We start from the raw sequence: 26365 nt of genomic DNA, 5'->3' as shown, positions 1-26365 counted from the left end.
GTGAGGAAAGACTTGCTGTGAGCCTTTCTACTCAGTTCCTCCTCCTGACTGTGCTGAGCTTCTCCCCGATCTCCCTTATCTTCCTCTAGTTGAATGCATTACCAACAACAGTGTGCCCAACTATAACGTCTGTCAGGTCTGATGTGTATCATCAGCACATAACCTTTATTAGCTTTATTAAAAGCCGCTCATATATGGGCTACTCATTATAATGAATATGTCAAGAAAATGTTTTATGGGGCTACCAAAAAAAGCACTATTTGTATCAAAAAAAATGGCATGATTTGAAAAGAAAATAGCAGTATAACGATAAAAGAGCTTAAAATTAGCTTTTTTTCCAACTCCAGGCATTTACTCTTAGCATGCAGGCTGCAGGCTGCAGGGATCGCCAGCTGAGGGAGCTACTCGACCACACTTCTGGTGAGTCGTGTTGATTTTTCGCCCGGGCATGAACCTGGAAACAATGCTGGCAACTGTTGAAGGCGAGGAACACAAATCTGGCAGCACTCACCGAAAACAAAAGTGACTAATCATCTAACTTCCCCACACTTTAGGAGATCAATAGGTGTTAAAAAGGCTAAATCCGCAGGATAGTTTATTTCTCAAAGGCGCTATGGATTACCTGAGAGTCTCTCACTGATATGGTGGTGAAAAGTTAACAAGATTAACCAGCAAATCCCTTTAATCGTTTTTTAAAATTTCATCACATGTGCATTTGGAGTTTGTGAAGACTAAAGTCTGTACTTTTGTTCGACTATTCAACAAAGTGATGATCTATTGGGTGTGCTGTTTTACGACTTAAACGGCGTATTATCCCTCGTACTTTCTGTGATATGCATTAGTGAAACCCTCGTAACATCATTAATAATCTGTCTAACACGCTGAGTGTCGACGTTTCAGTGACCACCTCAATGTGGTATTTTAATTTCCTATGGAATAACAGGAACTTATAGCATTTTTATTTGAGGACAGAGGTGACATGTCCGGATTTAAAATCAGGGATCAGAGAAGTGAAGGGAGGTAGGTGTGTGTGTGTGTGTGTGTGTGGTGGGGGGGGGGTCATTTAACAAGGGCCCCTACAGGCATTGTGGGCCCTCCACCAAAATGCAGACCGACGTCACTGCTTCCGCCCTGCACACCCCCTCCCCCACTCCTCCTCCTCCTCCCCCTCTCCCTCCCCCGGCGTCGTTGGAGCAACTCGGCCGCCTGCAATCCAACATGGAGTAGAGAGAGATGGGGCTCTAGCGGGGCCACCCCTCGGTAACAACAGCGACGACGCGCTTTTTACGCACAACTGGAACCGGAGTCGTCGGTGAAAACATGCGCCTTAGGACTTAAAAACGGAGTGTGTGGCTTGCGTGTCCGTGTGTGTGTGCGTGCGTGTGTGTGTTTGGGAAGGGGAGGGGGGGGAGCGAAGAGAAGAGCTGGATTCGGCTACTAAACGGTTTGTATAGGCTATACGTTACCCTCTGGAGGCGATGGTGTATTAAAGTTAGAGGACAGGGGCATTCGCGATCCAGGAGAAACTGGGTGGCTCCCGGGGGGGAAGAGGGGAAAAGTGAGGAAAAGAAGACGGAGGCACAGCCAGTAGAAGGCAATCCAAAGAGCCGACACTCGCACAAAGGCGCAGGGGGGATTTATGCGGAATTGGAGACAGAATCGGAGGAGCCGCGGTGAAAGAATGACGAGCGAAAAGTATGCAACCGCCGTGGTACATTACCTGAGGTGAAACGAGAAAATGATAGAAGAAACACACCCAAACGAGTAAGTACTGTAGCCTTCTCTGTCCGTGTCTTTTTTCGCTTCTCCCAGTGCCTACAAGTTGAAGATGATTAGGGCAACTTGGTGGAATGTGCAGCCTAAAACTCCCCTTACAACGCTGGCTTTCGTGTGTGCCTTTTGAGGGTTTTTGGTTTTTCTTTGTTGCATGGTGTAATTTTAATCACCCGATGGGATTTTAGTGCTTGATGCTGTTGTAAAGCAATGCATTGACAGTGCTGTAGAAGAGGGGTTTTTTTCAGGGCCCCCACCTTGGTGTAGACTAGTCTCGAGAAGGCAAGAGAGAAAGAAGAGTAGGAGGAGGAGGAGGGGAATAAGCGTGGGTGGATCGGAAACATTTTCTGAAAGGATCTGAAGCGAGAGAGCAGGCCCTGTTGCAGCGTAACTTAGAAACTCAAACACGCCCCGAAGTTACACCTTTTATAAACACACAAACAGCAGCGAGCTCACGCACCTCTTGTTTGTGCGTTGTGCAGTAGAAACAGAAAAGCCCACGGCGTTCACGGAGGCATTTTCGCCTCGTTATTTGGCCACATCTGTATGTTTGCTTCCAACCGAAGGGGGAAGTCTCACAGGATATGAGATATCCGATATGCCTCATCCGCCATCTCTTTCTCAATCGCCCTCATTTGCATAGCCTACCACGCTCCATTCATAAAAAATACCGATTGTAAACGACGACTTGCCCTGGAAAAAAAATATGCGTGTGTTTCTCTTCGTGTCGAGCCTCATAAGCCGGCGTGTCTCCGCTTTTGGTTGACAGACAGCGGGGTCGTGCTGTTGCGTCTTGCGAAATGCAGCTAAATGCAGCTATAGAGCCGTACAAATGTAGGCCCGCAGACCTGTTCGTACCATATGCCTATATGGAAGCGCTTGGAGCTTAAAATTAGCTTCACCGAGATGGAACTGAAGCTCAATGTGCATAGATATTGGACAGGTGGCAGCGCGGTTACGAGCCCTCATGTGAACGTTATTGTCAGAACCAGCACGAACAGACCAAGTTTAAACACGGAGAGTTTATTAATCAAAATCAATCTCTTTAAGGCTTAAATGGAAACGTACAGACATATGAGCAGGCATGCCAGAGCTGTTTAAATGACTGGCTCCCAGTTTGCCGTCGTACAACTCCATTAGCCTGCATGTACAACTTCTCTGTCTCATGTCAGACTACACGGGGCTGTGCTCGGCAGGAATGCCTGCCTTGCAGATCTTTGTCGACGGGGGTGGAAGGGCGAAGGGCACCGTAGGGGATGTTTGCGCTGCGGTGACGTGACGCCGGCTCATTCATAAAAGCCCTCTAACCTTCAGCGCGTCCCCATTCATGCCTGCTGGCCGTCGGCTCCACAAAGCCAGAGGAGGCCTACAGTGACGGTCTGTGTATGCCTGTCGTCCAGCAGGACAAATGGGGCCGAAGCCTACTGAAGCATAATGTAATGCTAATAGACGACAGGCGCAAACTGGGGCTAGCTGAAACCATCTAATAGACTAGTGTTAGAGCTAACTTGGACAGGGTACCATGTTTTACGAAAGCGTAAAACTTTCCCCGTGTTCCTCCCTGACACAAGCTGCGTTTTAAGGCCTTGTTCTGGGTGATATATCTCTAAATAAACAGTTGAGTTAACCCTGAAGTCTTAGCTGCCCTTCCACTTCCGGGCTGCGTGAACCCTGAATTCTTAGCCGCCTCTCACTACACAGAGGCTGGATCCAAACGTCCACCTTCTCTGGGTTTTGCGTACGGAAATCTCGCGAACTGAAGTCGTACGTAGTGTGACGTCACCGTCATCACGCCAAGTCTGAGAGGGCGCGGGACTTCAAGGCTGTGTAAGCTAATGACAGACAGGCCTGCTGTGATAAAATAAAACTTTATCACCTCTGTAGCCAATCTGTATTTTTTGGGTATTTTCATGATGTGTTTCTTTATTACTTCTGGCCTACGCGATTCATTCAAGATTCAGCAAGGAAGTGCCATTAAACATGATTTTGTTTTTGCAATGGCCTGCCGGGGGCGACTCCACTGGCTCCACAAAAGAAGTCACAATTGTACATAAGCTTATGAGAAAAAAACAGTATGCTACTCACTTGATTTATTTCTACAGTACACATTTTTCATGAGTTTGTGGTCTCAGTTGCTATAGTTTCAACTTTTCTTACAGCACAATATTCATCTATAAATTATGGTCCCATTTCGGGTGAGGTACTTGATTCCAGTTGCATAGACAGAGGAAAATTGAAGTAAAGAAAGTTATAAAAGAGTATTGTAAAAGTATTTATGTATGCACTGAACCCCAGTGGTCATACCTCCATTATATTTTTTTAAATAATTTTCTTGAAATATTCCCACTCAGATGTCAGTTTGTCTCTTGATTCTCATTGGCTGACTAATATCCAGAGTGGGCTCTTCTAAACATCCACCAGCTTCAGATGTGTGGCCAGCTAGTGTATTATTATCTATATATGAATGCATTTAAAACCGTCATCGGTCACTGGCCTGTTTGTCTCATGTCACTGAGCTAGGCTAGCTAACATTTAGAAACCTATTATTGTTTTGCAGAAGAGTATTTTAAGGCTTCTTATGCAGTTTTGTTTTAATACATCGATGACCTACTGTAACTTCCTAATGTAAAAGGCCACTTGACATAATGTTTACATTTAGTTGCAGCGTGGCCCCCAGCCCAGAGTTGGCCTACTGTAAGCCAGATGTTTTGGGTGAAAAAAAAGTCAAATAAATGTAAAAAAAAATGAGTGTATGAAACATTGTTTATGTTGTTTTATTTTTTATTTGGAAAGAATGGCCTTCAAATGTGTAGGATATTTGGACACCACTATCACACTTTAGTTTTGGCTCTCCAAGGGAAAAAAGGTTGACCACCCTTGGTTTAGGTTAAGTTTTTTCTTATTCAAATTTCAACTAAAGTTCTCCCCAAATGCTGAGCTAGCTGCTGTAAAATTATTAGGTTAGGTTATTGATTGTAACCTTTTGGTATTCCTATGCTGCTTCATACGAATATGTTTAGTGTCTTTTTTTACTGGAAGGAATTGAATCAACGTGCAGTTATCTACTAGATTGTGTATTGTGGTTTTCTTATCAGAAATAAAAGCCCATTATGGGATTAAGGCAGGGTCAGGAGATAAAAGACACACCTTTATACCTTTTGTGTCATGCTGAAAATGCGGCAGTGTAGCCTTTCTTTTGATTATGTTGGCTGTGTCGAAGGTTAGATATTTCACTATCTCTCTTACTTCCGAAGGGAGTAATTGTATGGCTGCAGTTTAGCAGCGGTGGACTTTTTTTCCCTGCTGACGCGTGAGTCACACGCACACATTTGAGTGCCTTACCTGCTCAATGAAGCAATCAGGTTTGTTGTGTCACTTTTGCTATCAGCAGGCGATGTGATTAGAAGCACGCACACATACATTCTGTTTGTGAGGGCCTTTTGTTGACTACATATCCTGAACTAAACCATAACCGTAGCCATCATGTCCTCAATTTGGAGGATGTGCCTCTTGGCCCTGTCCTTCCGAGGACATTTATTACCTTTTTATAGAAGTGCAAGATCTCTCTTGCACACGTACACACACATCCCATGGAGTCACAATACAAGCAAAGGATGTATTGATTCGGTGTGTGCTGCTGCAGGGTCAGCATGTGCACAGTCAGTATTGGACAGGAGATGCCCGGTGACATTCAGCTAAGGTCAACGTAGCAAGGAAATATAATCCATCCCTGAACAAAAAGCACTCATCAGCTGGCAAACACAGCAGTGAGGAGTTAGCAGGTCTGCATGTTCCCTCCGCGGGACTGTTCTGTTCCTCACACATATATTTTTCTATGTTAGCAGCATTTGATATTGCGGCTATAATAAATGTGACAGGTGTGGAATTTCAGGACAGTGGAAAAGTTCACCATCAGTTGTCGGAATAATAGTTGATAGGCGACAGATATTGTAGAAGAGCTATTGTGTTTTGTTAAAGAAATAATCCAGCTTTAGATACGCCCAACACTGTTACTCCATGCTTTTCCTGTTAAACAGACTTTCTTTCAACCAGCGCTGTCTCTTATCTTGCCTGAATAATTCCCTACTTTTCCCACAATACAACAACGAGCCAGAGGACTGGGATGTGTTGCATTCATCATTTATCAAGAGGGCATTTTGTTATACTTGAAAAGGGAGGATTGGCCCTTGACTTAAACTGCAACATGTGTTGGAACTGCATTTCATTCTGGTCTACTGAGGCTGCTAGTGGTGTAGAAAATGGCATTTCTGACTGTCTCCTCTGTGATTATTCTGAGGGATTGACCATGAAACCTGACATTTCCTGTTTGTGTTTTAGACTGCTGAAATATTTCCTGTTGTCACATTCTATTTGTGGCCAGCCAACAGGTGTTTTCTGTGTACAGTATTTGCATGTCCTATAAAAAGAGTACACAAATGTAACGTTCATAAGACAGTATGGAAAGAGAGTTATTTAGCAGCTCAGGCGCACTTTTTTTTACTATGTTCTAGACCAATAAAAAAACTAAAACATGACAGTCTGCACAAATAAACACATTTGAAGCAAAGTACAAAATAGGCAGAGAACTTTTCTTAATTACGGCAAAAGTCTGTTAGGGTGGACATAGATAATCTGAAGATAATTAGCATAACCCATAATGTTGGTAACGTACACCACGTTCAAGTGCACGCATAACACACACACAAACAAAAAGATTATAAACACGTACACCATGTTCACAAATGACTTCCTTTGCGGACCCTTTGCATTTTCTTTCTCTCTCTCTCTGTGCACTCCCCTCCACACAAACACACATGCACACCCACAAACACACACTCAGACACATCATGTGGAACAGATCCTTGTTCACAGTATTTCCTGTGTTTTACAGAGCTGCTCATCACTGGTTGCTATCCGGAGCCTTTATATAATGGCCTGAGCTGTTTATATCTGGAGACCAAACAATGGAGCCGGATTGTTTGCCTGTGTTTTTTTTTTTTTTTTAACTAATCTCTGCTCATCAGCTGACTGAATGACCAAGATTATAATAGCTTAAGTTTTCATTCACTTCATTCAGGGTGTTTTTCCCTCGTCACACCAAGTATACAACAATCCACCATACTGGTTGTTGAAGACTCAAATTCTTTCCAGCTCTTCAGTGAATGAACTCTTTGAACCTTCGCGTCTTCAGTAACCAGTGTGCTCTGGCTGATTATCCTTTCTGATCTGCCGTAAAGGATATGAGACAGGCCAATAGCTTTCATAATCTTGCTTATCTTCCAACAGTTTCTCTCCACTTACGAGGAGATCATTTTGTGGGACACATTTAGAAGTTCATTCAGTCTGGTTTTGTGTCTGATGACTTGGCTTACACTATGTGAGACTGTTTTTGCTGTACAATCACTGCAACGTACATGTCAGTCCTCACCTGGCATGATATATGTTTAGTCAGTCTTACACAGCAGATCTAGTGAGATCTTACCTCCGCAAAAGCATTTATAGTTGTGAAAAACTTGCCCCACTTTCGGACAGTACTCTGATCTATAATTTAAAAGCAGAGACTCACAGTAATCATTTCATATTGATGTTTCTTGAAAACGGGATGTTTTTATGTTAATGTCAAATTAAAACTTTTCATACAACTCAAACAGATAAAAACTACAGGGTATTTAAAACTAACCACAGATAGCACCTGGAAATGGTGCAGCCTGTCATGTGTGGTGGTAAATATGCTGGCATATTTAGACTAGGGAAGTCCTAAGAGAACAGGCCTCCTGGTGTTCGTTATACAAATAATTTTGCGGTGCCCTGGAGGTGGAACACAGACTGCCCAATTGCAAGATAAACCTTTGGCATGTAACAGTTCATGTAAACGAAGGCTACCTGATCAAACACACCAAAGTTGACACTTTGACAGATGCTGATCACAGATCCAGAAATCAGTAGAAATGAGAAAAACCCCTCATTGCTTACATTCGACCCAAAGTAGTAAGCCTTAAGCAGCGTAAGAGGATGTGAGGCATTATAGAGTGTCTTGATTGGCTTTTCACTCACTTTTAAAGAGGTTTAGAAGCAATCGGCTTATTTTCAGTATGGTTTCCACCCATGCTACGCTGTTTTGCTCCCACTCACATTAATAGTCATGACTAGTTCTGAACTCGCATTGTGATTGGCGGGTTGGGTGTGGGATGTTATCCGTTAGTGTTCCTCTACATATTAGTGACCTCTCAGTCATGTCAATTGACACACTCACTCACACCAGCAGTGTGAGTCTTGTTCATGTGAGTTTTCCATGTAACTACAGCTGATTGACAGAAAGCCGATCAAACGTCCCCTCAGGAGCCTCCAGCGTCAATACTTGTGAATGAGCTCACTTCATCCAATCCCTGTCTGTTTCTCCTTTACATCCTCAGGTTGAAATGAAAATATGAAAGCCAAGATAAATTTAAAATTATTTTTACAGTCTTAACAGCTTATTAGAATTAACCTTACTTTCTCCTGTTAAATATAATAAAATCCAGCTTTTTATGCCAGTAAAAGTTTACACCAGCACATTTGATCAGCTGTAACTCTTTCTCCCTTCCTAGCACCCCATGTAAATCAGAAATACAATGAAATACCAGTATGAAACCCACATAGAACTGCAGTTCCAGCACTGACTGTAATGAATCTGGATTAACAAGTCATTATTATGTATACAGTACATACACTACGTCAGGAAACTGTATTCTCAGCCTCAGATAGATGCGTTTTTGTTTACGTTCTTCTGAGCTGTGCTGTCTGTGACAAGTACTGGAACTTTTCTGCAGGAGATGAGATAAATGAAACATTTTATTTATATTAATTTATTTCATGAATTATGAAGGCAGTAAAAGATACAAGGACTGTTGACATTCAGTGCATTACGAATAAATAATGAAATAATCCTGATTGTGAAGCACCTTTTGGTCACTTCCTGATAGCAGCAGACCGTGGAAGTGCTGCATGTGTGGAGCTCCGCGATGACAGGCGGACCCTATGCAGGTCAGGGGTGTGTGTGTGTGTGTGTGTGTGGTTCTGTTGATCGGGCAGAGGCGCGGCCAGTCATTCGTTATCAGAGGAAGTATAGCCGCCCTTATCACACATGGCTGGTCTGCCCTCTGTCACACATGAGCTGGATTCCAGACCTGATAACCAGACTTCTTCCCAGCCCCTTTACTGTTTCATTGCAATGTTATTACACACAGACCCTGTCAGGTATTTGCAGGGTCTGGCTCACTGAGTAGCCCTCACAATAACGTGTCCTCTAAAAGTGTCTATTTCAAGTTATTTGTCTTTGCTATAATTTTGTGGTGTCTTGATAGTAATATGAACACAATGTGAAGGCTGACATGGCTCACAGGCAAATGAAGTAAACAAGTGGAATTTAAGAGTTCATTGACGGTTCCCTAATGTGGCCTTGCAGAGAACCCACAGATGTGAACTCCACCCCCAAGCTCATTTCCTCATTATGATACAAACTTGTTTTCAAGTTGTGGACCAGGATGTATGCTTAAGAATGCAACAACTGTATAAAATGCAGAAACGGGGAAGACCAGTTTGCAAGTCTGAGTGACAGAGTGAGTGACAACAAAGCTGAAAAGGAGAGTGGACCTTTGTTCACCAAGTGGCTTCAGACACGACTCGAAATGAATGCTAATGTTCTTTGTGTCTGCTGGATGTTTTTTTGCTTTCCTAGTGGCCAAAATGTGTTAATAGAGATTTAACTAGCGTATGATGCATAAGTAATTGTAGTAAATTGTACCCAGAGTAACACACATGAATCATTCCCCCAGAAAGAGTGTAGAAGTGGCTGTGAACAGGGAGGTAGGGCACCTGCAAACTGAAGCTGAAGAGAAGCTAATGGCTGCAGTGTGGTCAGTGAAACTGTTTGCATGTTGACGCTGTTAAGTTTGGTTACTTACTGTACTCAAACTTTATAGTATTATGTTTAATGGTGTCTACAATAGCTGGAGGAGCTTGTGAGTCATGGTGGGAGGAAGTCAGCTGGCAGTAAATCAAATATGTGTCGTAAAGACACATGAAAAACCTTCACGAGTAACTGTCCACCGACGGGCAATGGTATATTGTGGTATATTGACAGGTTAGGCCTAAAGTTTGTGTGGCAACTACAGTGCAGTGTATTTCCCCAGAAGTCCGGGCAAAAGACACACCCTGAACCTTTGACCTGATGCCTGCACTATTAACTTAGAAAACGATGTGATACGTGAATTACCTGCTCTGTCCTTATCAGCAAAGTGGTGACTTCCAGCCGATCCTTCCTCTGAAGTGAGTCATCGCTGCACATTTGACTCAAAACTTCATATCGTCATCACACCTAAAAGAGACTTTGAAAGCTGCTTTCAGCCCTTAAACACGGCACAGTCTAAGTACCAGGTTATTGAACGTCGCCTGGAGCAAACTTTTTTGGTCAAATATTAGGCAACCGTAATGTTTGGGGAAAGTGTGTGTATAGTTAAAAATGGTGAATGTGAATTCCACAGCAATATGTGAGTATAAATAGTGTATTTCTGCCACCTTTTCTTAAAGCGGGTGTCACAGTCTTTTTTCAGCGTCTCTACCTCGTGCCGCATTCGTGTGGACAGAATTAGATTCACAGTTCCCAAATGTATGTGAGTGTGTGTCTGTCTGTGTGTATTTGTGCCAGAATGTGTGGTCACTCCCAAGTGTATTAAAGTAGCGCATTGCTGCTGGTTGTGGCTGTCTGTGTGTTCCAACCACAGATTATAGGGCCTGTCAGCAGACGGGGCTCTGTACACAGGTCACAAGACAGCCCAAAATGTGACAAGTTCATCTCAGAGAGCTGATAGCCGGTGTCGTGTATCTTAAAGCACATGTGCTTATATAGTACAGAATTGTGGTGTTATTTCTGTGTGGGGACGCACTGGATGTGTGGTTCCGTATGTGAATGTGTTGCACACGTTTTTTGAGTCATGTTAAACCGCTGTGGTGCTTTGATATAAAAGCAGCAGTTTCACTCAAAATATTTTTCAGTGTCAGAGCTGCTCCGACGTCACTGATTTGTCATTTCTCTGTGCAAAACATTGTATATTTACCGGCACAAAACCTACAAGCTGTAACTTCCAACAGGAAAACATCTTCTGTTTACTGGTGTCCCATTACAGTATTTGTTGTCAGATAAAGCTAAGTGGTTAGCAAATCTAACTTGGACTAATATCATCCAAACGCTACAGTGAACGAGGCAAACAAGATCGTTTCAACTGCTGCCAGCATTTATCCTCAGTCAGTTCATTAACTTTTCAAACTACTCCTTAAATCACTTTAATTAATTAATAAGTTGCGTCTGTTATGCAAAGACTTTTCAAGTGATGTGAAACTAGAAAAACAGCACAATGGAGTGTGATCCAGGAAGCTACCCATTAGCTTTCTAACCAATGATTTCAACTGTTTGTCTAATTTTTAAAAAAAGTTGATACCAAAGAAATGTTACTAAATTATTGTAAAGAACTTGTAGATTAAGCCTAGCTAACTTTTCATATTCAATACAGACATTATAGCCACTACCTAGCCACCGTTAGCTAAGCTATTTTGCTACCCTGACGAGATCATGAACTAATAGAAGTGGGCTGCAAAGAGATTGCTATTTTGAATTGTATCATTTCCTTTGCAGCCATTCAAGTTTCCCATGTGGTTTAGCAGAATCCGAATGAACCCAGCCCATTGTGGTCTGATGGGATGAATTAAATAACATGTGCTAACACACTGAACCAGAAAGCTCCAGTCTGCCACTCATAATTTTACTCTTGTAGGTCAATATTCAAATGTCTCAATCAAATTCATAAATTACAATTTCAAAACAGTCACTAAAGTTAGATTTTGGCAAGTACGTCTTTAATGCCCCAACACAAGAAACCTGTACTATCTGATCGGAAAATTCTAATTTGATGACGCGTGTGTGTGTATGTTATGTGTGCGTGTGCGTGTTTACATGAAAGCGTGGGGTTGAATTTGTAGTTGCTTCTCTGTGTGAACTGTTTGTCTGCTGTCAATCAGTCTGTCATTCATTCCGTTTTATGAATGTGTGTGGGTGGGAGCTGGTAAACCAGTTTTGCCTGTGTGTGTGTGTGTGTGTGTGTGTGAGTGAGAGAGAGTGTGTATGTGTACATCCAATCCCTGGGACTGTCTGTAAGCTAATTATATAACAACAACACCTCTCTCATTCACTCCCACTCTGCCTCTCTTTCTGTTTCACATTTTCTCTTCATCCCTCTCCTGCCTACACACACACACACACACACACACACACACACACACACACACAGTGGTGCTGCATCAACGGTGTACACAGAGGTACATCCTGTTATTGTCAGATCATTCATGTGGATTGTGACCATGTTCATTGTGTCCCCGTGAGGGTGGTGGCTGTCATGCTAATGCTTGAGAATGTCTCGTATTTGGCCATTCAGCCTCCGTTTTATTGTCTCATGTTGGAGCGCTGACGACTCTGTTGACTGCAGAGGGAGTTTCTGTCGTGTATTGTGTTGTGCTGCCATATAGACTAAACTGTAGCTGAATTATCTGTCTGCTTCCATGACGTGTGTCTGATCAGGGCTCCAGGCCGCCGGGCCGTCTGCTACATGTGCACAAACTTACTAGTGTGTAGTTGGCATAAGATTACTCTGAATTAGTTGATTATTGTGTCATGTAGAGTCACTTACAGTTCTGACTGCAACTAATGATAACTTTAGTCGCCAGTTAATATGTTGTCCATTTATTCTTTTATCAATTTATTTATTGATTTAAATCATAATAATCAGTTTATAAAAGTCTGAATATAGTAAGAAGTGTCAACCAGACTCAAAAATGCAAATATTATTTTTTATGAAAATATAAAATAGATTAAAGAGGGCAAACCAGGAATCCTTTGGCATTGTCTTTGAATAACCTGTAGGTTAATTTAGGAAATCCTGGAAATTAATGACAAATAGTGAGATGAATTGCTTATTGTTTATGTTTTCTGTCGATAGTTTATCTGATAATTTGAGGTAGAGAAAGTTAACATCTTTATAGGGTATTTTCTTAAGTTATTATTTAGACATTTTGTTTTTATTGTGTAGTGACAGCAGGGATATAAGACGGGAAATGGAGGCAGAGTGAGAATGAGACATTGAGCAATGGCATTCAGCAAAGTTGTCTAGCAGGAACTGAACCGGGAACATCACAACTAGATATTTATTACATTATTCTGTACCAGGCCACTGGACGCTTTTACAAATAATTGCAGGGTTACACGGAAAAATATTTAACCAAGGTGGCAAGCCATGCAGAATGTGGTTTATCTTGTCTCGTGATCAGTTTAATCAATAGATGATGGCATAACATCAGCTGCATATATTAACTACATTGTGTGTGTGTGTGTTTTCGAGCTGACTTGTCCTGGTGCAACACCTCCCACCTCAGCACAGCGAGGACCAGGCAAAGTCGTGACTTGAGACGCCCTCAAACATTCTGCCACTGTGTGAATGCATCTCTATAATAAACTGCTGTGGCATTAACACACTCTCAGTCTCTGGTCAGAAAAATTAAGACGAGTTTGAGTTCACAGGATGGTGAATTTTGAAGCCAAGATGAAATGGTAGTCACTGCCCGAAAAAGAATATCTGTTGGTTAGTTTTGTACTGCATGGAAAATACTTGTTCAGAGACTTAAATACTTCCGATCTGGCAGGTTCTTTGAGGGCTCTTTTCAAAGTAAAAGCTTTTACCTTTCTTTGTGCCTGTTTATTGTTCCGTTGTCTGTTTGTTTGTTCCTGTGGATTTTACACATCTATTCTAAGCGTATTTGCAAATACTTTGTATTAATACCAAGAAGCTTATATTGATGCTATCTTGTAACTATAAATATCTGTATGTTTTCTGCGGTTTTACTGTAGGAGGAAGTGGTTGTTTCTCTGCAGTTGATGTCTTACCTTATACAAGTCAAATTGAACTTTACTGTAACAAAATCAGAATGTTTTTCAGTCACATTGTCAGTTTATTTAACCAGCTGATTATGCAAATGATGAAGTGCAAGCTTTAGGTGTTGGCGTTAACATGCAACAAGAAATGTTCGCTGAATTGTCTGCTCCTGAATGTTGATTGAAACCTCCTGTTCTCTTCTTAATGCTTTCATTATCAGCTGACGCGTTTGCTCGCGTTTCACTCACAAACTTGACGTGAGGTGTGTAGGTGATGCAAAGTATTTTCAAGTACAGTTACATGGAAATGAGATACATAATCAGGTTTGGCAAAAACAAATATACAGGAAAATCAGCCGGTGGCATTTCAGATATGGTAGTTAAGTAAGAATCATACTCGCTGATTAAGAGGGAATTGTTGAAACAGAAACTTTGACAAAGTGCAGAGAAATGTATCACGCCTTCATTTCACACTGGTTAACTGGTTGTTGTAATGAGGTTACTCTCTGACCACAGACACAGAAAGGGTCCACTGAAAAGATCTCATTTTTCTGTGAAGAGTTTCAGACGTTTATTCCTCTGCTCCCGAAAAAGTTGTGATGCGTTCATGTGAGTCACTGCTCTCAGACGTGGTGGATTGATTGCGTTACGTTGCATTGTACTTGTACATGTGTAATGACAATAAATGTTAATCTAATCTAGTTGTTCTATCTCCAGAACCATTTCTTTGTCCATATAAAGAGCACAGAAAGAGTTCAAATGAAATGAATGTCTGTTGAATTTGATAACTAAACACACATCTTTAAGACTATCAGTGCATCAAGTGCTAATATCGGTCATCTTAAACGACTGAAACTATTGAAACCTCACGAATTCAGAAACACACAGATTTCAGTTATCCTTCTCTCCCCTGATCTCCCTGTGCAGTGACAGCTACATCGTGCGTGTGAAAGCGGTGGTGATGACGCGGGACGACTCGAGCGGCGGCTGGCTAGCCCAGGATGGGGGAGCTCTGAGCCGGGTTGGAGTGTGCCGCTTGATGCCACCAGAGCTGGCACCCGTGCCGGCCTCCCAGTTCCTCATCCGTGGTGAACGGCTGCGGGACAAACAGGTAAAACACACACCTGCAACAAAAGCACATCAAAGTTCACTTCCGGATGAGATGGGGATAATATGGACGGTGTGTGTCGGAAAAACAGGTGATCCTGGATTGTCCACTGAGGAAGGACCTTGTGTACACCATAGCAACGCCCACGTTTCACCACTGGAAGGTGGAGGACAGGAGGTGTGGCCTCTCCTTCCAGAGTCCAGCTGACGCCAGAGCTTTCGACAGAGGGGTACGGAAAGCCATTGAGGACCTGGCTGAAGGTACGCTGTGCCGCAGTGACTAAAAACTTACATTGTCACGCTATCGCCTGGAGTCCCATAAAACCAGATGTAGCTGACCTTTAAACAAGTCTTGTTGTGTTAAATATTATAACTGTTAATATTTGTGTTAATATTTAACTGTTTTAAGGGTGAGGAACATGTTTGAATATACTCCTTGCAAAATATGCTTGATCTTCAACATAATCTGGTGTTTTATCTGCACGCTCACTCATGTAAACCAAAAATCTTAAGTGTTTGAAATGAAACAGTCTCATCACCAGTTTCACTGAAAATTATTTGAAGGCAGAATTCATAGATGGATGAAATGATGATTTCAGCTTTAAACTCAGTGGGGTTTATTTGATCTGAGTGATGACTGATACGACACCCAGATGTTCACTGTAATACCTCCTTGGCTCCTGTTGCTTTGCTCACAAAGCCCCAGGGTTCATTATCTCACAACCTTCATGAATCCATCGTCTAGTAAAGTGTCTCCTGTTTCCTTCTCGGTAGGCTCCACCACATCCTCTACAGCACTCCAGAATGAGGGCGAGATGGGTGATGACGACGTCTTTACTGTAAGCATGTTTCCTTCATTCATGTACTGTCCAAGTCAAAAAGGAAAAGACAAATTCAGACTGAAGGGTCCAAAATATGCGCATGAAGGAAGTGTCCATTGTGTCAAACTGACCCTGTACAGGCTCTGAATCTTCTCTCAGTCTACAAAATGTTGTGCAATTTTTACCATTAGGCTACTTGGTCAACACCCGCAGTCTGCATCTAAACACCCTCTTAGTCACTGAAAAAGTGCTTCCAGTAGTAGCACTAAAGCAAAAACCCAAAGTAGTCTTCTGCAAACACCTCCTAACACTTTCTTCCTTCCAGTAGGAAGCATTTCAACTCAGGAATTAGGATCTCATACCTGTCTGGTATACACGCCATAGGACCTGAAGCGCATGTGTGTGTGTGTGTGTGTGTGTGTGTGTCAGGGCCTCTCTACCTTAAGTTAGCATGAAGGACCCCCTCCCCCTACTTTGTAACATGACACCAGGAGCAGCAGGCAGGGTCACAAGGTCACTTCCTGTATCCCACCACCTCGCTCTCTCCTGGTGACCCCCCTCACCCACCCTCCCAGTTGAAAAAGAGAGTCGCCACCAAACTAGCGGCTAGCAGCTGTTTCCCAGCTTAGTGCAGGGCCGGTGATTTACGAGAGGAAGTGCCTCGTGGTTCATCTTTGACTCAAGCTGTCTGTTAGGGCCAAGACTAATAGGTTCTCTGCTGGGAGTGTACAGCCACCGCAGAGACACATACAAACACATTAGGAGGGGTGGATGGGAGGCTGCGAGCGCTGTCAGAGGGTGGAGCGATCCCTGAAATGGAGCATCAGGTTTTGAGGAAAGTAGACGTTTCAGTGCTACAAATGCAAGAAATTTAAAAATGTAAACATGTAACATGTAAACACAAAATTAGGCTTAACTGCTCACTTTTATTTCAGTCAAAACTCTGTAGAAACTCATAGTAAAACAAATAGTGAGATAGCCTCCATATGTCTTATTTAGCCTTCCTTCAAAGTACTGAATTCAATACAAAGTGTTCTTATTTTTAAGTGGAAGGATGGAAGAAGAACTGCAGCTCACTGCTTTGTCTCTGCGTTTCTGCCTTCCTGATGATCTGATGGCCATAGTCCACAATCCTCCACAGAGGACTGAGAAGAAAACAAACTTTCACCCATGCATTTGCAGGCCCAAAAAAGAATGCAAAGCATATGAGATCTTCAAATGACCAAACAATACAATGTCAATACACGGAAGGAAGGAATTACAAGACAATTGTCTTGTAAATGAAATTAACATATTGGATACATTGTTGGTTTCAGTACTGCTTGCTTCGGCTGCGCTAATGACCTTTCCTAAAGTTAGCGGTGGCGGCACAGTTTGCGAGGCAGGCAGTCGTGGACAGGGGGAAATGCTGCAGCAGATTTACAGCCTTTAGGGGGACGGGGGAGGATGGCGGTGGGGGCGGCAGAGCAGAGGAGAGCTAGGATGGACATACTTCCCGAAATTATTCCTCGTTCGCCAAACCTAAACTTAACCCAACCCTTCCTCTGTCCCTCTCTTCTGCACGTCTCCTCTCTCTGTCTCTATTTTGGCTCATTCACAACAGGGGGAGTGCAAGCTATTGGAGCAATTCTGGGCTCATCCCAGGAGAGCGACATGGGCCTGTTGAAGGATGAATCCTTCCAAGCTTTGAGTCCGGACATGTTTTGTGTCAGAAAATAACTTGAAATGCCCTCTGTCCAGCCTTGGGCCCGAGTATATAGAGGGAGGATGTCCTGAAATATAAACTTCCCCCCTCAACTCCTCTCCATCTCTCTGTCCTCTTGTGCAGTTTGAGCTTGCAGCAGAAATTCTGGTCTGTGTTTTGAATTAGTTGCAGCCGTAGAGGCCAGAGTCAGACTGGTTTTAAACTGTATCAGCCCCCCCCCCCCGTAATGTCTTCTCCAGGGGGGCGGGGCCCTGAGCAGAGGCAGCATGTCATGTTATTTTTGGCTGGCTGCTCTGAGGGCTTTGTAAGAAAGCTGGGGGAAATTCTCAGCATGGCAGTATCCATGTGGGGAGCAGAATATAATAGGGATACATTCAGCAGACAGACTGACAGACAGACACACACCAGATCTGGGTCATATAACTTCTGCAGATAATTCATGGCATTGATTTTAGCGTTGTTGGAGTGCCAGATTTTGATGAGGGGGGGGTTCATAAAATCTGAGAAAGGATTGCCAGAGTGATATGTTATCTGACGGTGGTTGGACAACAAGTGCCAAAGGTGTTGAATCCTGATCATTTCCACTGTTCCAAAAGATGGATGCAGCCATTTTCAGGGCATAGTTTCATTCCTTTGGCAAATGCTTTCTGTCCAAAGTCTGTTAGTTCTGCCACCGCTTTGGTCCAGTCTGAAGTTTCTAGTTGCATGGAATGCCTTGGGATTTCATGTAGACATTAAAGGTCTCCAGATAATTAACTTTTGACTTACATATTTGCCTGACTTTTCCTGTGGAACCACCATGAGCTTCACATTTGTAGCTTTGGATGAAATGGCTCAAATTGATTGCCCTGAAATTTGGTACACGCATTTAGGTCCCCCAGTACCCCCACAGTATGTATTGTTATCCCTTAGCTTTTCATTTAGCTCTGTCATCAGGTTATAATGTCACAAGTGCAATATTAAGGACTACTTTCTGGACTACCTCATACTTGTACACACTTGCACACGCATACTTATGCTGCTGTATGTTAAAACCAGCTTCTTATTTAAGGTTTAGCTTATTTAAATGTCTAGTTTTATATTCTTTTATATTCTATTTTCTGTTTAGCTTATATTCTATTCGTACTTTATGTTTTCATATTTTTATATTTTTATAGTCTTACTGCTTACTTACTGCTCCCGGGAGCTGAGTCCTAATTTCGTACCATAAACATGTGAATGTGAGCTGGTATGACAATAAAGTTCCTTGAATCCTTGAATCCAATATGACCAATAGGTATGACAAGATACCTGTAAATGTCACTGAAAGGCCTAAAAGGTGCTGTTGCCATGCTAGTTTTAGCATTTAGCTCAAAGCTCTGTTCCTAAGAACAGCCCCACAGAGCTGCTAGCATGGCTGTGGAGTCTTGTTTCATCATAGGCATACTGTACATTGCGAGCAAACTGGGGTTCAGTGTCTTGCTCAAGGACACTTCATCTTGTCTACTGGTGTTTGAACCACCAACATGCTCCACCAGCTGAGCTACAGCAAAGGCTCTCTGAGGCATTTCTTTCTTTTTGCCTTTCCAGTAAAGAGAACTGGGAACATCTGAATAGCTGGAATCTCCTCAAAACTCCTCGTCTATTTTGTGCTTGTCAGGTGGAATTGTTTTGTTTTTTTTTAACGTGGAATGCAATCACATCAGCTGCTGTGAGCTGCTGGCAGAGATGACCATGTAAAATTCAGCCGTGGCCAAACTTTTCTTTGGCGGACGAGCTTATTGACCTTTGATACAAGTTTATACGCCTCTGTTGACTTCTGGTCATTTGCCATGCGAAACCCAAAGCAAAATTAAACAAATGCTGAGCAATTTTGAAACATCACGTTTTGGTTTTGTTCTATAGAGTAAGCTGTTGAGTTCATAAAGACCTTATACTCACTTACTCCCCTTATATGCTTAAAGTCCAACAGCACCAGCTTCAAAGCTTCTAAAAGTTAAACCCAGTTCAGTCCAGAGAGAGTGTGGTGATGCATTGGATTGGAGGTTGGTAGAAGGACCCATGGCTGCTGAATCTGATGGGGACTGGAGATCAGGGTGGCGTCGATCTGACTGAAATGATGATTGACGGTTTTAAAATTTGCAGAGATGATTGACTCACAGGGGTCATGGCATGATATGAAAGCATGAATAACAAGTGAGGGTTAAGATAGTCTTCCTAGTCTTCCTAAATCAGCTTCCTCTGAGCCTCACATCTTCCTTTCGCACAAAAACACCAACACCGTTTTCACTGGGTCAAACATATCATAAATACAGGAGTCCCTGCAGCCTGTCCATCAGCTGGTGCATTATGACACCCCACTGAGTCCTGCCCCCAGCGTGCCTGTCTGAAATCTGTCTGAGCGCTACACGGCAGCAGCCCGACTGTCGAGTGTCTGGCCAAGGTTTGAGTTGGAGTGGAGCCCTGACAGCCTTTAGCGGAAAGGGGACAGGATACTGTTCAACACACACACTCGCAACGAGCACACACAGAGTGGTGGAAAAGAGAGAAGGAAAGGTGGATTGTGTAAAGAGTGAGATTGAGGGAAAGAGGACAGGTTGTTGGTGGGAGAGTCAGGAGGAGGAGGAGGAGGAGGAGGAGAAAAAAAGCTGACACTGGGGAAACTGTGTGTGCATAATGCTGGCTTTGTAATATGAAGTTGTGTCACCGTCTTTATCTCATTCATGAAAAATTCATCTGTAACCTTTTCAAAACGGTGTTGTCTGTATATTTAACAGGTGTGGGTGCCTTTTACTTCATGGTTGTTTGTTTTAGTGCTGAAATAAATTAGTGGAATTGACCCTTATGTTCATATTTTTATATTTCACATAAGTTATTCTCTTGTTCCAGCTTCTCCAATGTCTTTTCTTCTGTTTTTATGTCTTTATAAAATACAAAATAAGTCACTTGAAGAGGTCATCTTGCACTTCTAAAAAGAGCTGATTTGAAGCCGCACTGTAGTTTCTGTTGCTGTGGACTCCTGTTGTGACATGCTGAGGTGTTTCTAATATTCCTGTCAATGAGGATAAACTAACTGCTGTCGTTGGTTCGGATGAAGTCCGTCACAGATCATATGCAAATCTAATAAACAATAACTGCGCAGCTGATTTGACTACCAGCCCTTTCCAAATGCATTGACATCATTTGTGTCTCGTGTCCCCACTGAAACCTTCATTAACCAGAAATGTTGTAAATAAGATCATCACAGGCAACATGTTTTCTACACCTGTACAAGTTCATTTTAAACCCAACCCTAATTTTAATTTTAGTTTTGACAATAACAATACAGTGTTTTCCCTGTGACTGAAGATGTCATATATAAAATTTAGCCTCACACACACTGATCCAGTGGCTCAGAAAAACTTCCTGTTTTCCCAATCAGAGCTGCGCCGATGCTTCCTGTTGTTGTTTGTCCAATCATTGTGTCCTCGCCTGCTAACTATTTGTTTGGTGTGTCCAATCAGACAGCAGCTTTCAGCCTGCATCCTGTGTTTGTTTGTCCCCTCAGAACACCACAGACAGCTCATCCAACTCCTCCCAGAAACTGGAGAGCTCTCTGCAGCCGTTCGAGTCCTCGCCCCTTCCGCAGAGACACAAGTACATGCCGGGACATCGCCACGAACTCCACGACCCCTACCGGTTCTCAGACCACTACTTCTTGGACCAGGTGAGACAATGAACCCCTAATCATATCAGACAGAGATGCCAAGAGAGTCGAGGACCGGGTGCTCCCGAGATGCCGCTTAAAGTTCTGATGAAAGCATTTTTCTGAAGCAGTTGTCATAATTGATGTTTTGAAAAAATAAGTGTCATTGCTCACTTGAACCATCAGATTTTGATGGCGAGATTTTATTACTACCAGCAGTGTTAAAGTCTGGTTCTGTCTTCCTCTACAGCCGTTGTCACGCCTTCCTCGTCATGTCACCTTCAAGGAGGACGAGGAAATCGTCCGGATCAACCCTCGGGAGCGCAGCTGGGAGCGAACAATGGAGAGGCATCTTGGGCGTCAGCCGGACCGTTCCTGGCACACAGGCTACGAGGACTACCGTCACGCCACTGTGCGTGACAAATTCATCCAAATGGAGGACTCTGAGCCCTACGTCCACTTTGACAAGACGGAGGCGCAGAAGCACGACTACACCTATCCGCTGGCGCCGGCCCTTTCACCCTCAGACTCTGACCCCGCCCTCGGACCCTTGGTCAGTAAGGGCCACGGTGGCTCGTATCGGCAAGGCCTCTCCTCTGTGGTCTCCTCCCAGCCCCGCTCCTTCCTCCCAAGCTCCTCACCGTCCAGCAATGGTGGGAAGCGGCAGAAGGAGGACGGGGCAGAGCGCGCTCAGTGCGAGCACTGCGGCGAGGCCTTTTACATCTCCAACAACCGGAGAGGCCGGTGCCAGGATGCGCCGGACCCTGTGCGGGCGTGCATCCGGCGGGTCAGCTGCATGTGGTTGGCAGACACCATGCTCTACCACTGCATGTCAGACCCTGAGGGGGACTACTCAGACCCCTGCTCCTGTGACGGAGGCGAGGGCAGCGGGGGAAGCCGACTTGGCTCACGCTGGTTAGCTCTGCTTGGCTTGTCTCTGGTGGCGCCGTGCCTCTGCCTCTACCCGCCTCTCCACGCTTGCCACCGGGCGGGGCTCAGGTGCGGCTGCTGCGGGGGCCGACACAAGGCCCAGAACTAAGCAGGAAACGTCTGGAAGCCTCTCAGAGGAAACAACACAAACCTAAACCCAACGCAAGCACAGGGAAAGGGAAGGATGGGGAAATACACAGAGGGGACAAGTGGTCATGGCTGCTCGCTCTCTTGCCTTGGTTTTTCTGGTTTCTCTACAAATTCCAGACACTGAAATAAGCCAAAAAAAAAAAAAAACAACAAAAAACAAACAGTTGGTGCATTTTCTGAACGGCCTGGGAAGATAAGCTCCCCCTTATGGCAGACAGTTCTCTCAGCTCTCCACGTGGCCATTTCAAGCTCTGTTTCTAGTGAGAGAGCACTCTTTTTCAGGGGGCCTTTTTTTTTTATAGCTGACCTATATGTCATGTATCACATATGCAGGTACTTTATACTTTGTACACTGACTCGGCGTCAAAGAACTTGAATTGTTTCTTTGTTCTATTTTTTTTCCTCTCCTTTCATGTACGCGTGGCCATTTTGTTTATATTCTATTCCAATATCAGGCCTGCTCAGCTCGACTCCAGCTACAAGAGAAATCAGACACTACACCTCTTTGCGTGCGTGTGCTTGTGTGTGTGTGTGTGTGCGTGTGTGTGTGCGCGGATGGCATATGTGCGTGCTTACAGTGTGCACCGAAGCCTTTTTGTTGTCTGTACTGCAGCGTATAGTAAAGCTCATGTATATAGTCTACATAGCTTTCCACCACTGACATCTTCTCTGTTCACTGAAACAAACGTGGTACTCATCTTAATCTTCTTCTAATATCCCAAAGATTCATGTTTTTAATCCTATTTATTTTCTCACTGAATTGATCAACCAGCAAAAGGGTGCTGGGTTGTGATTCGCTCACTCGACGAGACGGTGCTTCAAGTCATGCTATAATACTCTTAACATCCGTCTCCGTGCTCCTTTCACCTTATTTCAAACAGTGCCTAAACTTTTGCCTGAACCAGGAGCCCATCCAGTCTAAGAAATCCAGTCAGTGTTTTTTTTTTTTTTTTTTGAGTTGATTTTATTTTACATGCGCTCGAAGCGATGTGAGAATTTAAGGCTCTGATTTCCTCATTTCTCCACAGAACCTCAAGTAAAGTCAAGAACTGAAAAATCAATCAGAGGATACCGTTAACGTTGGTGCCCGTTATGCCTTAAAATGTGGAGTGTCGCTGCAGACGTCACCGCTGTCCCTTTGAAGATGTCTAACAAAAAGCGTGAGCGTGGCTACAGCTCGCAGCAGTCAGCCTCACCACATGCTCTTTGAAACTTAGTTTTAACTATTTTTGTAATACAATTAACTCTTAAAAAGATTCTCGTCAAGTCTGTTAACTTAAGGACTCCAGTTTGCTTGCGATGTACAATCAGTCCCACCCACCCCCAGCAGTCACATACGTGCAAGAGCAAAATCGAAATTGGTTATAAACTGTCTTCAAAATAATTTTACGATGTATGTTTTAAAAGCAGATATAGGTATTAAAAGTAGTGAAAATTAGTATAAAACCTTTTCTTTTTTCTGCAAGAAAACCTGGATGATTTCTTGACTTGCACAATGTCACTACTGCAATGTACTGAGTCTTATTTCTCACTTATTTATAGAAAATAAGCCTACATGTCATTTTTGAGCTGTAAAAAGATTCTAATCTGACATTTTGGGAAACACATTCTTGCTAAGAGTTGGATGAGAAGATCGTTAACCACTGTCGAGTCCGTGTGTTGAATTTAAAGCTAAGCCAGAAGGCAGTTAGCTTCCCTTGCTGACGGGCAGATCTGGCCTGGCACCTACCAGCACCTCTGAAGCTCACTCACATGTCATATGTTGTGTGTTTAATCCGTACAAAAGCTGAAATGTAAAAACAAGTTGTGGTTTTACAGGCCAGAGTATTTCTTGGCCGGACACAGTGACTTCCTGGAATCTCCACTGGTTAGAAATGTTTTTTTTCTTTTCTTCAATTGTTTTGTTTTTTTGTTTTGTAAATTGGAGTCAATTTCTATTGCTATTCTGTCATGCAGTATTTTTCCCCCTCCATGCCAGCACATCGTCATGCCCACAGAGAGGGACGTCAGCTCAACTGAATTAAGAACAAAACGGTTAAAGTCGGGTTATTCAGGGTCATCGTGTGGTGTGTCGATGTCCAAACGCTGTCCCTACCTGCCTGTGTCGCCTGCTGTTCGAGTGACACTCCAGCCAGCCAATCACATCGTCACACTGACAGCACAACACTAAACTTACAGCTGCTTGGGTGCTTTATGCTTCGTCAAAGCCTGGCTGGTGGCAGAGTTGGGGATGTGACTGGGAAAACAATAAGCTTTGAAACTTACAGAAGAAATATTACATTTAAAAAATAAAAAAGCAGGACATCAGTGGGGTCCCATTGGAAAATAACGCAAGTCTGAAAAGCAGCTGAAGTCCTGGAAACAAACATCCATCCCTGATTGTTTTGCCAAGGAAATGTCACTTACTGTAGTTGAAATGCAGAATGCCTGAGGATGTCCTTTTTCCTTCCCCGCTTGTGTCTGTTTCATACATCCTGTCCTGTGTACCAGTACCTACGTCCTTGGTGTTTGTGTGTGAGTGTCGACGTTAAATCTTTTTTTTTCTCCGTATCATCTGGTGTTTGAGTGTGGTCTCACATGTCAGAGCCATTTACAAGTGCCTGAACGCATCCTCTTTATCTCATTGTGTATTTAAATTGAAAAATTTAAAGAAAGACTCCCTGTAATGAATTAGACCCATTTTTTACGCTTAGTATTTTTACCTCTGTAAAAAAAAGAGCAAAAATTATATTATATATATATATCAAGTGTATGTTGTACATTTTTATTTCTATTTTTTTTTTTTTAAATAACTGTTTCTAACATGTACGATGGATGTAGCTCTTGCTTTCGAGAAGGAACAGGAAGTACTTTGTAGATACTGAAGGGTGGCCAGGTCTGTGAGAAAACTAAAGTGAAATGTGTGTCTTACCTTCCGCCTCCAATAAAATGAGAGAAAACAGTGAAACCACACGTGAGTCTGCTGCTTAATTTTACTCTCAGATCGAAGGTACTTCCCCATAAATACCTACTGCAAAACGAAAAGGCCTTTTCTTTCTGAAACAAACCGCAGCTTTTCTTTCACGTACATCCTCCCTTTTTGGCACCAAAATAAAATTTCAACTCATTAAACACATATATGAAGCCCCTAAACAGGTTTGTAAAACAAATAGAGAACTTGTAGAGCTCCTCGGGAGAAAGGATGTCGCCAAAGACCTCATGAGTTTCCTATGCTTTTAAAACTCCCACAGGGTGATGCACAAAACTCTGTAAAGTATTTAATAAAAGGAAGCAGAAAGAAAATAACCTCAGTCTACAACACCCTGTTTCATTCTCTTCAAGATGTCTTTCCCCTGCTGCCGCCCTCCTCAGCAGGAACATGTGATAGCCATCGAGGACATCGAGCTGTTTCACTCAGGATGTCTCTGGAAAAGCATGTGGGCGATAATGATGGAGCACGAGAGAAGGAAGGAGGAGGAGGGAGAAAAGAGAAGAAAAAGAAGGTCCCTGAGGGCTTTTGGGGGCCTGCTAAGCAGCTCAACGGCTGCAAACAGCATCACAGTCCACATGTGCAAACATTTAAGATATCTGCTCGTGTAATGGGGTCAGTGTGGCCCCTCTCTGGGTGCACAAAGCTTTCCAGAGAAGTTTACAGGAATGAATGGCTTGTCCTGCACCAGTGCTGTGTTCCCATGTCCAGAGATAGGCAGGATTTTGATGTTTTCCTCCTTACCGCTCAGATTTAGCTTGCACCCCGTGAGCCTTACTTTTGCAACATTTCAGCCTGTTGTGTTTCTCTGCTGGGTCTAAATTGCCTCACAAACCCACACTGCGCTGAGATGTTGCAGAGGGAAAGATTACAAGGAGCCAGATAATTGTTTAAGCATCGCTTGACTGAGTTCAAACCCTGCACCTGAGATAAACTGTGGAGGACTACTGAGAGAAACATCCCTCTACTCCCACCCCGTGGAAAATGGCTTAGCTGATAAGGCTTTGTGCAACAACAACAACAAAAAAACAACTTTAAAACTAATGATGTTTATCTGAGCAATACCCTTGTAAAAAGACCACAAATTAAGACTCACAAGTAAATGTTTTATTGGTGAAATGTACTCAACCATCAAAAGTTTACGTACTGATAGTGAAGAGTGGTTCCTGTGTCACATCACTGATGCATGAACTGATGCATGAGAGAGTTTTTATCTGAAACACAGAGATTATATTCTCTTCAACTCTTTCAATAATTCAGAAAACGATCTCGGCACAAGGTCCAGTTGGTA

The 26365-nt window shown here is 43.2% G+C and overlaps 1 protein-coding gene across 1 annotated transcript; it reads left to right on the top strand.

Moving 5' to 3' along the window:
* The first annotated feature begins 1150 nt into the window (after positions 1-1150).
* Positions 1151-25053, top strand: LOC124066368 (sprouty-related, EVH1 domain-containing protein 2-like). The gene is made up of 6 exons (XM_046402712.1): positions 1151-1764; positions 14657-14840; positions 14929-15097; positions 15611-15675; positions 20889-21047; positions 21277-25053. Exons 1-6 carry the CDS (start codon positions 1739-1741, stop codon positions 22063-22065), a joined length of 1392 nt encoding a protein of 463 aa, XP_046258668.1. The 5' UTR covers positions 1151-1738; the 3' UTR covers positions 22066-25053.
* Positions 25054-26365: the final 1312 nt, after the last annotated feature.

Source organism: Scatophagus argus, chromosome 10 (assembly GCF_020382885.2).
Source record: "Scatophagus argus isolate fScaArg1 chromosome 10, fScaArg1.pri, whole genome shotgun sequence".
Lineage (NCBI taxonomy): Eukaryota > Metazoa > Chordata > Actinopteri > Scatophagidae > Scatophagus > Scatophagus argus.
The sequence above is the reverse complement of the archived record's forward strand: the minus strand, read 5'-3'. Positions and strand labels throughout refer to the sequence as shown.

Coding starts and splice junctions, on each gene's coding strand:
- LOC124066368 (XM_046402712.1), top strand. CDS start 1,739: ATGATAGAAGAAACACACCCAAACGA. Junction 15,676..20,888: donor GTGATGACGACGTCTTTACT/GTAAGCATGTTT, acceptor TTGTCCCCTCAG/AACACCACAGACAGCTCATC. Junction 21,048..21,276: donor ACCACTACTTCTTGGACCAG/GTGAGACAATGA, acceptor CTTCCTCTACAG/CCGTTGTCACGCCTTCCTCG.